The following is a 14,414-nucleotide window of genomic DNA, read 5'->3' as shown; positions in this document are numbered from 1 at the left end:
CATGTATTTGTCTTCGCCCTCATCCCGCCCTCCTCCGCTTCCAATACGCACCGCGTCGATGACGGATTGATCCCGGAAGGTCGATGTATCGATATATCGATCCATCGCTGCGACCCGCATCACCCTCTCGGCGAATCTCGATCGCCGAGCCGCGAGGGATCGCTCCGCCCCGGCCCGAATTAATCAAACTAATCTGATTCAGACTTGAGAATAATTACACCGCCACCAGCGCCATCTATCCTCATTTCGGGTAACTGCCCGCCCGACGGAGAGTATTTTTCATCGACCTAAATTCAAATTATCCGCGAACTTTGTCGTCCCGTTATTTATTTTTTCCCCCTTTTTCCCCCTTTTTCGGTAATGGTCGGTGGGTCGGATGTTGGCTCGCGAGTCCATTTCGGAGGCCTCCTCCGGGCGGCGGGGGCCCATTCGTTTGTTTTTAATTATCTTTTATTCAATTTCCAGTGCCCGTGGGGCGACGCCCCCCTGCCCCCCGCACCCCCACTTTATTTCGGGATCCGCCGCGTATTATCTAATTTGTGAGCGTCTGTTACGTTTGGAGAGGTCATCCGAGAGGAAAAATTTGCGAAACGGCACCGGATAACCATCTCCGCACGCTCTTCGCTCGGCTCTCTCGCTCTCTTCCTCCCCCTTTCTCCTCCCGGAACGTCTCTCTTCGACTCATTAATTCATATTTACGATTCCTGTATGACGTTTCCGCGTTATGCTCTCTGATACGGTTGATTTTTTGCTCTCGACTTTGCGGACGGAATTATCCATTTCGTGCAGTTTTTGCTGCCAGCGTTTCCATTTCGCGAATCGTGCGGGACGGAAGCTTTCGAAAAAAAGAGGGGAAAATTTCGGAAGCGGTGCCAGCCCTTTTATCTCAACTACATCGCATCGCGCTGCGGAGAGTGAGGTGATATTAATGAGACCTGACCTGCACAAAAATGAAAATTTAAAAACTAATGCGACATCAAATGGGCCACCAGACAGAGTGTGAATTTATGCAAAATGTTGGATGATCGCATTAGATATTTTGTAGAATATACGTTGGTATGTGTATCATATATGACAAAAAAACACATCAAAAACCGCAGTGCAAGCTGAAAAGAAAAACGATACTATTCGAGGAGTTTCGGGATTAACATACGCTTTTTCAACCGATGAAAAAATTAAAATTATAATGACACGCATTGCCGCTTAGCGGCAAGGGAAGCATGTAAAAAAGGCGAATAAGGCTCTTGTGTTCATTTTCTCGTGTGCATCAAAAAAATGGCAAAAAAGGCAGATCATTTTTAAATAAATGTAGCACATGTGTACAGTGATATATGAGATATCGACGGTGTAAGTTGGCAATCACATAACTCGGTTTGCGACGTCGCAGACTTCCTATCATACTTCATTTTCTAAACGAAAAACTACTCAATGGCACTTCTTTAAAACTGCCGTGATTTTCCTTCTCTGTGCGAAGAAAATTCTGCAAAAATTTCAAGGTATGATTTCAGTTTGTTCTCCTTTAAAAAAATAACATATAGACGGAGATTTTCAGACACCGCAAGCGAGTTATGTGATTGCCGACTTACACCGTCGATATGTTCAATCTCCTCAAAATATCTTGTAAGAAGCTATAGTTTCGATGAAAAACTTCTGAAATCAACTTCACAGCAAGACACTTTTGAGGAGATATATTTCCACTTTCCGTGTGGAATTATGAGGAGAAAACAAGTAACGTTGCGCTTTAATTGATACCTTGTATAGAGGTCTATTAATACTTCTCGGGCCTTCGGGGTGAAAAGGACCTGAAATCGGAACTTGCGTAATAATTCGTAATATTCTGAATATATTTGTTAAGAAGAAAGTTCCTGAAATTGGGAGGAGATAAAGTGAATGGAGGCGGCCACAGGTCAATGTAAGTTGGTATAATGAAGAGAATAGGACTTAAATACACCCAGTTAGTGAATATATATAAAAAATAAATCCAAGCAATATTATCGCGTATGATTTCATTTTCCGATTTTTCTCCATTCTCTCGTAGCCCTAAATATCGACGGTGAAACTACCAAACCACGTATCTCGGTTTGCGACGTCGCAGACTTCCTGTCATACTTTATTTTTTAAATGAAAAACTACTTAACATCCAGTCTTGAAAATTTCTGTGATTTTTCCTCTTTGTGCGGAGAAAATTCCGTGAAAATTTCAAGGAATGATATTGATTTGGTCTACTTCAAAAAAATAAAATGTGAGCGTAGATTTTTAAACACCGCAAACGAGATACGTGGTTTGGTAGTTTCACCGTCGATATTCCTTGATCAGAGATGTGTCGCAGTAAAATCTCGGGTAACTTCTCCAACCTGCGCAGAATACTCAGCGGCAAAGTTGTAACTCAATAGAGCGAAGTTAGAGGGTAAACTCAAATTTATCGGTCCCGGGGGAAATAATAATCACCCTAATGGCAAGTTTCCATCTTCAGAAAATGTGGTTTTTGCACGTTATTTTATACAAATTAGACGGGTGACTGTTGAAACTGACTACGCAGAGCCTTTTGTAATGTATCATGGAGTTCTAGCACACGAGAGATGGAATAGTAGCTACGCAAGTACTGTTATAAAATCAGTACTTTTTAGGAACCAAGTAAGTTACAGTGAAGACCGTGCTTGACTGTAAAAATGAGCTTCGAAAATGACTTCTAAAACTTAATATCAACCTGCCAGAATCAAGCTCCTCAACCGTTTAACTCATCGGAAGGTAGTTTTTGATACGCGGATGACACAAATACAGTCTTACAAGTTTCCGCTTTCTGCTACTCTCGTCAAACTTAAAAGCTGCAAAAGTTTACAGCTTAGTCTTAGAGCTAAAACATCGTGTACAAATAGCTCAGATTAACCTACGGTTCGGGTCGACTTAACACAGACTTTCTTTGAAAAACCAAGTCCTTTGGGTTTGTCTGACACAGAAAAAATGTCACAAAGTAGTACAGAGTAACACTAAATATACAGGAATTTTTAAATGTGGAGGTTCAATATTCATGTACTGTATGCGTGTGCACTACTCTTATGATAACTTACCAGTTCCTCTAATGAAAGTCGAGGCAGTTCCATGCAGTAGAATACCTTTATACGAAGAGTATACCCAATGGGTCCCACGGAGGGGCTTAGGGCCCAAAAATGGCGGCGCTTTGTTTGGGTTTTGCGGATGGGAGGGGGGTCATTGCCAACTTTTGACGGTTATCACAACCGCACTTGCTTCCAACCTTATTACACCTGAAATGATTTTTCTTGAAAATTGGACACAACTAGTCGTAAAATATGGAAATACGTTGTGATGATGCATTTGAGTAAAGTTCCCGTTGCGATATGCGAATCAAACTACATTTCGAGTCATTTAGTATTTACATTTACCTAGGGGGGCGTCCGGATTCGTCCACGGTCAGTTTTCTATGGTCCGGATTCGTCCACCGATGGAAAAGGACCGATGTCCGGACTCGTCCACGGTCGAAAAACGCATTTCCGGATCCGTCCACGCGAAATAAATCGACTTATTTTAAACGGACGATGTGGCAAGAGCGCAATGATTCTGATCGGAACGCGTGCGACAGAGACCCTAGTAGCACAATTAGTGTTTAAAATGTTTCAAAAATGTGTCACTGAAATCAAAAAACATTGTCAACACATTTCATCGAAACATTTTAAACACGTTCAAAATGTTTTCATTCAGTTTTTAACACGTTTCAGACACTTCTCTATGTCACCCCAAATTTTTGTCACACTGACACCCTATGCAGATGTTTCTGATACCTATTGAGGATGTATCAAAGTTTCACTGATACGTTTCAGGAACATTTCTGAAACATATTTTTGAAAGGAAAGATGATTGATGCTCTCACAAAATTGTTTCAGAGACGTTTCCAAAACATTTCGATGGTTTCCAAAATATTTCTTACGTTTCATCGAAACATATTAAACACGTTCAGAATGTGTTCATTCAGTTTTTAACACGTTCCAGACAATCGGTATCAGAAACATCTGCATAGGGTGTCAGTGTGACAAAAATTTGGGGTGACATAGAGAAGTGTCTGAAACGTGTTAAAAACTGAATGAAAACATTTTGAACGTGTTTAAAATGTTTCGATGAAATGTGTTGACAATGTTTTTTGATTTCAGTGACACATTTTTGAAACATTTTAAACACTAATTGTGCTACTAGGGTCTCTGTCGCACGCGTTCCGATCAGAATCATTGCGCTCTTGCCACATCGTCCGTTTAAAATAAGTCGATTTATTTCGCGTGGACGGATCCGGAAATGCGTTTTTCGACCGTGGACGAGTCCGGACATCGGTCCTTTTCCATCGGTGGACGAATCCGGACCTTAGAAAACTGACCGTGGACGAATCCGGATGTGCCCTTACCTAGAACGTCCGCCATTTTTGGGGCCCTAGAAAGCCTTAATTTAGCCTAAGATGGCTGAGCCAATCAGAGCCCTAGTAAAAGAGGGATATTGTGGCATCACTCTGATGTCATAATGACATCCACTATGTGTTTCATAAAGCAGTGTGACGTCAGAGTGATGTTTGCTGAAAACTTTGCCATCATAGTGATGTCTGCATGATCAGAATGGTGTCAGAGTGATGTCAGATTGATACACGAAGAAAAAAACCTCGTGCGTGGGACCCGAAGTTTAGGTCATATGGATCTCTGAAGTTTTCAGATTGAGCATCTGAACACTTAAGGTCTAGCTGCCGAAGTTCAGGTCAGACATCTGAAACTTCAGTTCTTACTTCTGAAGTACTTCGGTTTTCACATCCGAAAAACTTCGGTTCTCGCATCTGAAGTACTTCAGATGTAAGAACTGAAGTTTCAGATGACCTTTAGTGTTCAGATGCTCAATCTGAAAACTTCAGAGATCCATATGACCTAAACTTCGGGTCCCACGCACGAAGTTTTTTTCTCCGTGATCAGAGTGAAATTATAGAGATTTGTTCCATAAGCCATTGTGATGTCTCAATGACGAGGTCATTATGCTCTACTTTTACCAGGCAGGTGGTAACCGACGTGGCCATACTCTCCCTATAACGGTACACACCACCATAAAGGTAAGAGAGTTCAGATCAACGGAAACCTTGTCCCTCGTAACCTAATTTTCCCCGTCATAAATCTCGAGTTGAGGAATATCGCAGCGGGTTCCAATGCGGAATATCAAGTAGCCATGGATCTCGGTTTCGCGGGGGGCGGCGGGGAAAGTTTCCGGGCGGCGGCGGCGGGAAAGTTGGGGGATTTTATAATCCGGCAACGGGCGCTCTCGAAGTTGTTTTCGAGGTCCCTGTTTACGGCACGTCCCTCCGCGTGATGTTCGGCGGCGCCAAAGATCTCCGGAGCCGGTGCCAGTCTCAGGGACTCGATCTGAAATATAACACCCCTCTCGCCACCGCGGTCCCATTGTCCGACCCTCCCCGACCCCCCCCCCCCCCCCGCGCCCTTCCCGCCCTGCTCATCTCCGCTCCGCGAGTCCCCCTTATTTATCATTCCGGGTATCTCCGTCGTCGAGCGCCGCCGCACATTGGATCGAGTCAACTAGAGAGGTCGGACATGAGATTTTTGACTAAAACTGCAAATTTCGATGTATATTTCGCCACATTTTAAATTGTGAGGGGTGCTCCTGGAGGAAAATTTCACGAGGAAACCAATGGAACCACTTTTAGAATCTCAAAGTTTTGTAAATCCGAATCCAAATGCGGTGTTGAAAGCGGCGCACAGTGGATCGAGTCAATCAGAGAGGCCGGACATAAAATTTTTGACTAAAACTGCGAATTTCCATGTTTATTTCGCCACATTTTAAATTTTAACGGGCGTACCTGGAAGAAATTTTCACGAGGAAACCAATGGAACCACTTTTAGAATCTCAAAGTTTTGTATGAACGAAGTTATAAGCGTATAAAGTTTGCAAATTTTGTCCGACATCTATTAACTCGATCCACTTGCGCCGCACAGTGGATCGAGTCAATAGGAGAGCTCGGACATAATTCGGAAACTTTAAGAACTTAACTCCGTTTTTATAAAATTTTGAGGTGCTAAAAGTGGTTCCATTGGTTTCCTCGTGAAATTTTCTTCCAGGAGCACCCCTTACAATTTAAAATGTGACGAAATAAACTATAAAATTCGCAGTTTTAGTCAAAAATTTTACGTCCGGCCTCTCTGATTGACTCGATCCACTGTGCGCCGCTGCCAACGCCGCATTTGGATTTTTGTGGCCGGGAAACTTGATCTTTCTAGGGACAAGTAGATTTCCGGGAAGTCGTCGTGCGTTTTTTCATGACCTGCAGGGGAAGGGATCCCTGTTCCCCCCTGTTCTCGGGAGCGATTTTTGTCAGTGGAGCAATTCCCGTTGAGATGGATCGGGACTACGGAAAGTCACTTTTACGTGGAGAACTGAAAGCATACATGCAAACGGAATCTACTTACATTTGTAACCTATCAGTTTTGGTAATCGATTTTATCTTGGGATTAGGCTTCGGAGCTTGTCTTTACCCGGGTGGTATATAGACATTGGGTTGAGCCTTTCGGAGTCCGATTGGACATGACATTTCCGACTAAAAACCGCAAATTTTGATGTTCATTTCGTCAAATTGTACATTTTAAGGGGTGCCTCTGATGAAAATTTTATAGGAAAACCAATGCGACTTATTTAAAACTTTTACGTGTTGTATAAACAAAGATAAAAGCTTAACCGTTTTAAATCCTTCAGAAAGTCATCGTCATTTGAAGACAGCTCAACGTCAGAAAACTCTTGAACAGCAAATAAATGAGTATATGCCCGTATATTTGTTTAACCCCCGAACCCCCCTCTGCTGGAAGAAACGGTTCAGGTGCACTCCCAGACTAAGAGGGGGGTAGAAGGGGGCAGAAGGGCACAAGGGAGCAGAAGGGGGCCCTCCAACCTCCTCTGTGAGGTAAAGACTTAAATTCTGAAACTGGTCCTGCTGAGCTTGCGGACAGAGTGGACCAGTAGCCAAGGTATGAATTAAAGCACTACACGCAACATATTTTGTCCTCGAAATTAATGTAAAAAACAAATCACAAAATGAGAAGTCTGAACATCACCTCATAAAAAGGATGGAAGTGTTTATGACGAACGTTGGTTAAAGAGCAAACATACAAAAAGCGTCATTCGTATAATCTAGCCTCCATCTTATTCGTTGTGAAAATACCCAGTAGTATAAAGAGCGGTCGTTTCGGATTTTGTTCCCGAATGACGCTGTCATTGAGTTAGGTTAACAACAATGTTATTTAATTTACGAATTAACAAGATTGTTTTTTTTCCCCATTTAAACCTGTGGAAATGTATCGATTCTTGTATGGGCCAGGTGCTCCGAACAGAATCGATTATTTATAACACAGATTTAAATAGAGGAAATCCGGTGTGGCCAAACTGCTGGATCCGTCTCTGACGCTGTGTGGGTCGTTCTCTAAGTTCAATTGGACTGCATTTTGCAATTTGGAGCTATAAATTCTGGCTCTTCTGGAAAAACACTTATGTGCCTAGGGAAACTAATGGCACATACGTTGTTTTTATATCGGGCTAGAATTTATAGTTCCAAATTGCATTTGGAAGAGGAAAACGTGTGACTCATTCTCTATTTCAAACTCTCTACCTAAAATGTCTTGGCTCACGAGTCATGTGTGACAGTTTTCAGTGAATTTTTAAAGCACCGGGTGACGTTTTTTGTGTGCCCCATTTAAGTCGCGTTCCGTAATGAGAGAAATCTCATTCAAAGTTTCTCTGTGCCTCCTCTGCGTTTTTATTTCATGTGCGTTTGTTTTTAAGAAATGCACAAAAATTGCTCTCAGCAAGAATCATTCCTTCCATTAGTACACGTCATCATGGGCTAATTTTTTGTGAGGATTGACGTCCGGTCAAAACACTTGCCTCAATCGGCAGAGAGACATGCACAGAAGTGACATGAAGCACGTCAATACGTCATTTTTTTGACTCATATAGATTTTTTGGCCATTTTCTATCATGAACTGGTTAAAAAACGGGATTCTGTTCACGCAGAGTAACTACTCTGAACGCAGTCCTACAGTCGTCTCAGTAAGTAACGAAAATTTACAGTGGCATTTTCTAAAGTGACAAAGAGAGGTTGTCTGAAAAATAGAAAGTTTAGACAGAAGTAGGAACTCGGTGGAAGAAACTATTTTTGCTGTGGGAAAGCATGCTGATCAATTTGCATGTTTTTATGTTCTGTACCAAAAAGTTCAACAACATTGGTGAGTTTTCCAATTACAATGAGATTACCTGAAAAAATATTTTACTTATGGATCAAAATTCTACATCAGCTGCTCCCTAAAAGATATTTCACTTGATTCCACCCAAAAATTCCATCCGGCGTGATTGGTGATTTGATCAAAAAGTTCCGAGAATTTTCCCATCATGGTTTCGCCCACCTACATAATAAATTGTACCTGGTTGATTTTTGACGTTTTGGAAAGCTTTAAAGTTCACAAATTAAATATCTTGGGGGTTTTTGCGCTAATTTTTTTACTTGATTCACGACACTCCTCCAAAGTTACACACCACACTGTCTAATCGCACTGTCATGAAAGTAAGAGGATTATTCTAAACGTGGGTATTTTCAAAAACTATTAGCTTTGAAAAAATTCCAAATACACCGATACAAATTTTAAACTCTTAAGTTCTTAAACGATATATTACTGGATATGTGTTGATCACCTGGACATTTGGACACCATTTTGCGATAAGGAACTATAATTTTCGGCTTAGTTTAAAAACAATGTATATGCCATTAGTTTCCCTATGAACAAAAGTGTCTTTATAGATGAGCCAGAAATCGTAGTTCCGAATTTCAAAATATAGTCCGTTTAGAAATAGGCTCAGAAAAAAGGAGAAATTTCACTTTAAAAGGAAGTCCACGAAGCAAAGCCGAGGCCATTGTATCCATTCTGAGTAACTTACGCGTCATAACACAATAAAGAACACAGAAAAATTTTCCGATCGATAATTTCCTCGTCGGATTTCTTTTTGAGACAACCGAAATTCCCCTTTTCTCGATGAGATTATTGTTACGGCAACCGCACCGGAAAAACAGTGAAGTTGATTTAACATTCTGGATGTAAAAAAAGTGTGCGAGAACTTATAAAATGCTGAATCACCCGCCACAGCAGTTAGTTTTACATCTTGGCATTGCTAAAGTAACTGCTGAAGAGGGTAGTCCAGCATTTTATAAGTTCTCGCACACTTTTTTTACATCCAGAATGTTAAATCAACTTCGCTTCTTTTCGGTGCAGATTTCCAATAAAATTACGGGAATTCTAGTTATCTCTCTGAAAGGAATTCAATGCGGATGTAATCCGCATGAGGTTGCTTTGGCCTACATTGCGCCAATAGGTGATTAAGGATATTTTTCTCCATGCAACGACAAGTCCGATCGAGTTGATAATTTAACTTTTTTTCAATCGCTGAAGACGAAGGAAAGTCTTCGAAACTGGTCCAATTCTATTTATTTTGTGCAAATCAGTTTTTAATATTTTTTAAATAATTTTAGTCTTGTCCAGTCTGTTTCACGTGCTTTATTTATTTCCAGTTTTTGCGACCGTTTTGGCATCGAACCTTTTGGTTGCGTCCGCGAGAAAACCGTCTCCGTTTCAGAGGCTCTTCCGATTTCCATTTTTCACGACACGCTCCCACCAATCCGCCAAGAGTTTGGCGGCTCCAACATTTCCGACGCGACAGCTGAGCCGAAGCTCCGAGGAGAGCACATCGATACAACCGTCGATCAAATCGTCCTCGCAGACCGGATCAGGATCGGACACGGACGCCTTGGACGTGTGGCACGATTATCCGAACCGGTTCAGAGAGTTTCAAGCGTTAGAAGACATCAAACTCGAGGAAGGTGAGGTCCTTTTCACCGAACACTCGAGGTCGACACTCGTGGCCGTCTCAAAAACCCAGCTCGCCCAGATTCTCGTCGGGAACAGGTCCTGGTCATGGACTGCCATCACAACACGCGAGAAGAAGAGAGGTAACTTTATTGTTCAATTTTGGAGACCAGCTGTTAGGCCTACCGTAAATGGCTCAAAAAATTTACGCTTGCAGAGTTCGCTAAGGGACCCCAGATTAAACTGGACGTATTTCTACCAAACGGAACTATGTGCATTGTGACGTGAGCCCTGTTATGCACATATTCTTATGGGTCTCAGGGCTCATGTCTTAATGCACACAGTTCCGTTTGATACAAATACGTTCAATTTATCTAGCTATCTTTTTTAATTCATGAAATTAATTTTAGAGAGATTTTCAGATGTGCAATTTTCTATTCCTTTTTCTCCTCATTATAATTCCTCTATCTTGACTCTATCTTCCTCTCTCCTTTCCTACTGCCTCTGTTCTCCGTGTTCTTCCCTTTCTTTTTATTTTACTTTTCCTACTTTCTCTTATGCAATAATTCCTTCTTCCCTTTTGCTTTACCTCGGCCTTCTTCATCTTTTTACTACATTTGTTTGTTTTACACGAGCTCGTCACTGAGCCCAGCTTCTAGCATCACGCAAAATCCTAAACAGCATTGAAACGCCGACATAAACATAAGGCGAGACATATGACACTTCAGTGCGACCCTCACGCCATCTACCATATGCTTTAGTATTCCAATGCATCTACCTGAGCTGAACACTCTCCCCCTCGGTATTGAACTGGTACTCATAAGAGTTCAAAATTTTGAATCTAATAAAGAGAAAATTTGAATTTGTTGTCCTTGATCTCCTCGCAGTATAGTATGAACCTAGTTTACTATTTTACCACCTCCTCACTTAAACAAACTGATTGTGGTAGACGCACGGGTCGTAAGACAGTAAGTTGGAATTTTTTGGTGCGTTGAAAATCAGCATAAAGCTGGAAATCTCAATACAGAGGGGGGAAGCTCATATGAGCACAATTTTTCCTCAAAGAAATACGCTGTTTGCTGCAACACAAGTAACGACCATTCAGCACCATTCATGCACCAAACAGCGCACCTGTTTGTGGGAAAATTGTGCTCATGTGAGCTTTTCCCTCTGTATTGACATTTTCAGCTTTATGCTGATATTTAATGCACGTTGGCTAAAAAATTCCAACTTGATGAGGTGATTCGATGGACACCATATTTTGTGTCAGAACGGCATGCGATATATTGCATCACTTGGTTCCATTTTTTCAGCTATTCGTCATTTTTCTCCAATTTTGAGATCGTAATTCTGTTGTCAGGAGACTAAAGCACCCACTTACCAATTTTAAGAAAGAAATTCAACGTAATAAAGGCGTAGTTTTTTCAGAGAGAAAACATCGCTTTCGATACTGATATTGAAACTGCACTCGAATGCGATATTTTCTCCCTAAAAAAACCACGCCTTTATTACGTTGAATTTCTTTGTTAAAATTGGTAAGTGAGTGATTTAGTCTCCTGACAACAGAATTGCGATCTCAAAATTGGAGATAAATGACGAGTAGCTGAAAAAATAGAACCAATTGATGCGATGCATCGCAAGCCGTTCTGACATAAAATATGGCGTCCATCGAATCACCTTAAAGTTCAGGCCACCTTTTTAGTATCTTTTTCTTGGAGGAAAACTCAACATTCTAAAGTTTCGCTTTTGTTTCCGCAAGGGAATTATCTAACGGTCCGCTTCGAGGATATACCCGACACTGCAGACTGGACCCGGAAGAAGAGGGCAGCACTGATGAGAAAATTCATGAACAAGAGATTACCGTACAGCTACGAAAATTGCAATGAGAAACACTACATGAAGTACATCCTTCGCGGCACCACGCACATGTCATCGTACTCTAAATGCCCCCTTGGGCGGGATCTGTCAATGATTCCGGCAAAGGATATAGAGAGTGAGGACTTCGTGCTACAGAACAGTAAAGGGAAGCCAGTGGCCCTTAAATTCGAGGACTTTATACAATTTTCGGAGCGACACAGTAGCGGAACAACTGTAAAACGCATACGGAAAAAAAATAATGATTTCAAACCCAAGCGGCGTTGGTGGAACTTTTTAAAGTGGTAATTTTGGGTGACAATTAAATAGCAGGTTAAAATAAGCACGGTGAAAGAGCTTCAATTGATCAATTTCAAAGTGTAGGGCAAATCATCTCAATTCTAGAGATTACTATTAGGAATAGTAAGTCCGATCATTCAGATACTTCCCTCATTACATGTAAGTGCTCAGACTTGCCACTTCAGAATTCTTCATTGTACTATTTCTCACGAGTAAAATTAATCGTTTGAAAAGGTTAATTTAACGTAATAAAGAGTAGAAATTTTGATAAAATATTGTAAAAAGTTCATTAAATTGATAAATCGTGTATACAAAATTAGGCTTTATCTTTTTAGAACCATGTCGCTATTTATTTCTACTTGCGAGCAACATTCAAATTTCTACTGACCTGTCGGAATTCGAACCTGAGACCTGCGTATACACGAATCAAATGCGCTACCTATCGAGCCTACGCCTCACAATTGATCGAGTCAATGGGAGAGGTCGGACAAGATTTGGAAACTTTAAACGCTTATAGCTCCGTTTATATAAAACTTTGAGGTTCTTAAAATGGTTCCATTAGTTTTTTCGTGAAATTTTCTTCCAAAAGCACCCCTCAAAGTTGAAAATATGACAAAATAAAACATCAAAATTTGAAGCTTCAGTCAATAATTTCATGTCCGACCTCTCTAATTGACTCGATCCACTGTGCGCCTTGTGCCCCATAGCCATTGGCGTGTGCACCTTGTGCGTCTATATGCTGAATCCAACAGTCGTGAATTGCGATATATCGATTGTTATGCCATTTAAACCTATGAAAAAGGATCGATAAACAGGTTGTTCGCAGCGAACACCTTACTAATCGATTCTTTACCATAGGTTTAAATTACATAACAATCGATATATCGCAATTCACGCCACGCCATTGAAGTCCAATCCTGCGTCCTTTACTCTCCAGGACATCTAGGAAATAGTACCAAAATAGATATCGACGGTGTAAGTCCGCAACCACGTATCTCGGTTTGCAACGTCGGGGCAGCCAGCGCGAGAAGCGCCTACAAACCTAAGTGGATACTTCAAACATTGCGCGATACAAGAAGTATCCACTTAGGTTTGTAGGCGCCAGTGAGCTTTTCGTGCTGGCAGCACGCCGCGCCGCTTCGCTCTGTTTGGCTCTAATATTTAAACTCGCAGAGTCAGCGTTTTTCAACTCATGGTTTTAAAATGTTTCCAATCTACATGGATTATTCTCATTTAAATTGATGAAAAAAAAATTATATGTATCAAAGGAGAAAATCGACGTTGTAAGTCGGCAATCGCAAAACTCGGTTTCCGATGACGCACACTTCTTGTCATACTTTAATTTTTAATTGGAAAACTACTCAACGGCGATTCTTTAAAACTGCCGTGATTTTTTTTTTATCTGTGCGAAGAAAATTCTGCAAAAACATTGAGGAATAATATCATTTTGTGCTCCGTTAAAAAAATAATATAGAGGCAGAAATGTTCAAACACCGTAAACGAGATACGTGGTTGCGGACCTACGCCGTCGATATCGTACGTTAGCGAAAAACGACAAGAACGTCAAAATGCTAAATTTTTCAAGTTTACTTTTGAGAATGAATAATTATTGCACTATTCAAAATATAAATCGAAAGTCAAGATTTACTTTAAAAAATCATAATTTGACCTACTTTGTATCAACAGCGAGCTGGAAAGAGAACTAAGGGACCGAAAAATAGTCGCTTTAGTCTGGAGTATAGCAGGAATTTATGTGAATCTTTCGGAAACTATACTTGAGTTCCGTCGTTAAGCTTTGCATGGTACGCTAGAAGCAAACAGTCCGCGAAACGCAGATGTCTAGTTGCCCAACTTTTCATGGTTTTGGGAGAAAATTCCAACCCTCACGACAGAAGACGTCCAACCGATATTACAGGGATCTACAGGGAAAGGGCGAGAGGGCCATGAGACCAATCTGCATGAGATCTAAAAATCCTTGCCTGACACGGGGTCGGTTTTGCCATATATAAGGCGCAGGACGGGACCCACCTTTTTTTTCATCATAAATTTAATTTTCGAAATGTCACCGATTAATCACGTATTTAAAAAAAAGAGGCTAGAAATTGAAATTGCGTATTTACGGCTATTTTTGTAGGGTTTTCTCGATTTCAACGTCTCTGTCAATTTTTTACGTTAGTATTGCAAAAGTTGACTCTCAGGATATATCGTTTAGGTTGCTTTTTCTGCGTCAAATTCTAATAAAATCTCTCAGAGCAATCAAGCCATCACATGCTACCCATTCAACAGTTTGAACTGTTAAAAATCATGACACTACTGCGAAGTTGTCCTCTCACTGGTACCATAACTCAGACTAATTTCATCGAATTT

At 41.0% G+C, this 14,414-nt stretch overlaps 2 protein-coding genes across 2 annotated transcripts in view; one reads left to right on the top strand and one right to left on the bottom strand.

Annotated features, from left to right (window-relative positions):
* LOC109034384 (uncharacterized) overlaps positions 1 to 14,414 on the bottom strand; it is a 286,237-nt gene that overhangs the window by 166,642 nt on the left and 105,181 nt on the right. The window lies entirely within an intron of this gene.
* LOC109034386 (uncharacterized) lies at positions 8,071 to 12,381 on the top strand. Its single transcript, XM_019047508.2, has 3 exons — positions 8,071 to 8,264; positions 9,599 to 10,036; positions 11,653 to 12,381. The coding sequence occupies exons 1-3, from the start codon at positions 8,210 to 8,212 to the stop codon at positions 12,054 to 12,056; spliced, it is 897 nt and encodes a 298-aa protein (XP_018903053.2). The 5' UTR covers positions 8,071 to 8,209; the 3' UTR covers positions 12,057 to 12,381.

The sequence above is a fragment of the Bemisia tabaci genome, chromosome 4 (assembly GCF_918797505.1).
Source record: "Bemisia tabaci chromosome 4, PGI_BMITA_v3".
NCBI classification, from domain to species: domain Eukaryota; kingdom Metazoa; phylum Arthropoda; class Insecta; order Hemiptera; family Aleyrodidae; genus Bemisia; species Bemisia tabaci.
This window is presented reverse-complemented; position numbering and strand designations above follow the sequence as displayed.

What these genes read in the sequence shown, in the direction of transcription:
- LOC109034386 (XM_019047508.2), top strand. Translation starts at nt 8,210, where the DNA reads ATGCTGATCAATTTGCATGTTTTTATGTTCTGTACCAAAAAGTTCAAC. An exon ending in CAAAAAGTTCAACAACATTG is followed by an intron (nt 8,265 to 9,598) that starts GTGAGTTTTCCA and finishes ATTTATTTCCAG; the next exon opens with TTTTTGCGACCGTTTTGGCA. An exon ending in AACACGCGAGAAGAAGAGAG is followed by an intron (nt 10,037 to 11,652) that starts GTAACTTTATTG and finishes TGTTTCCGCAAG; the next exon opens with GGAATTATCTAACGGTCCGC.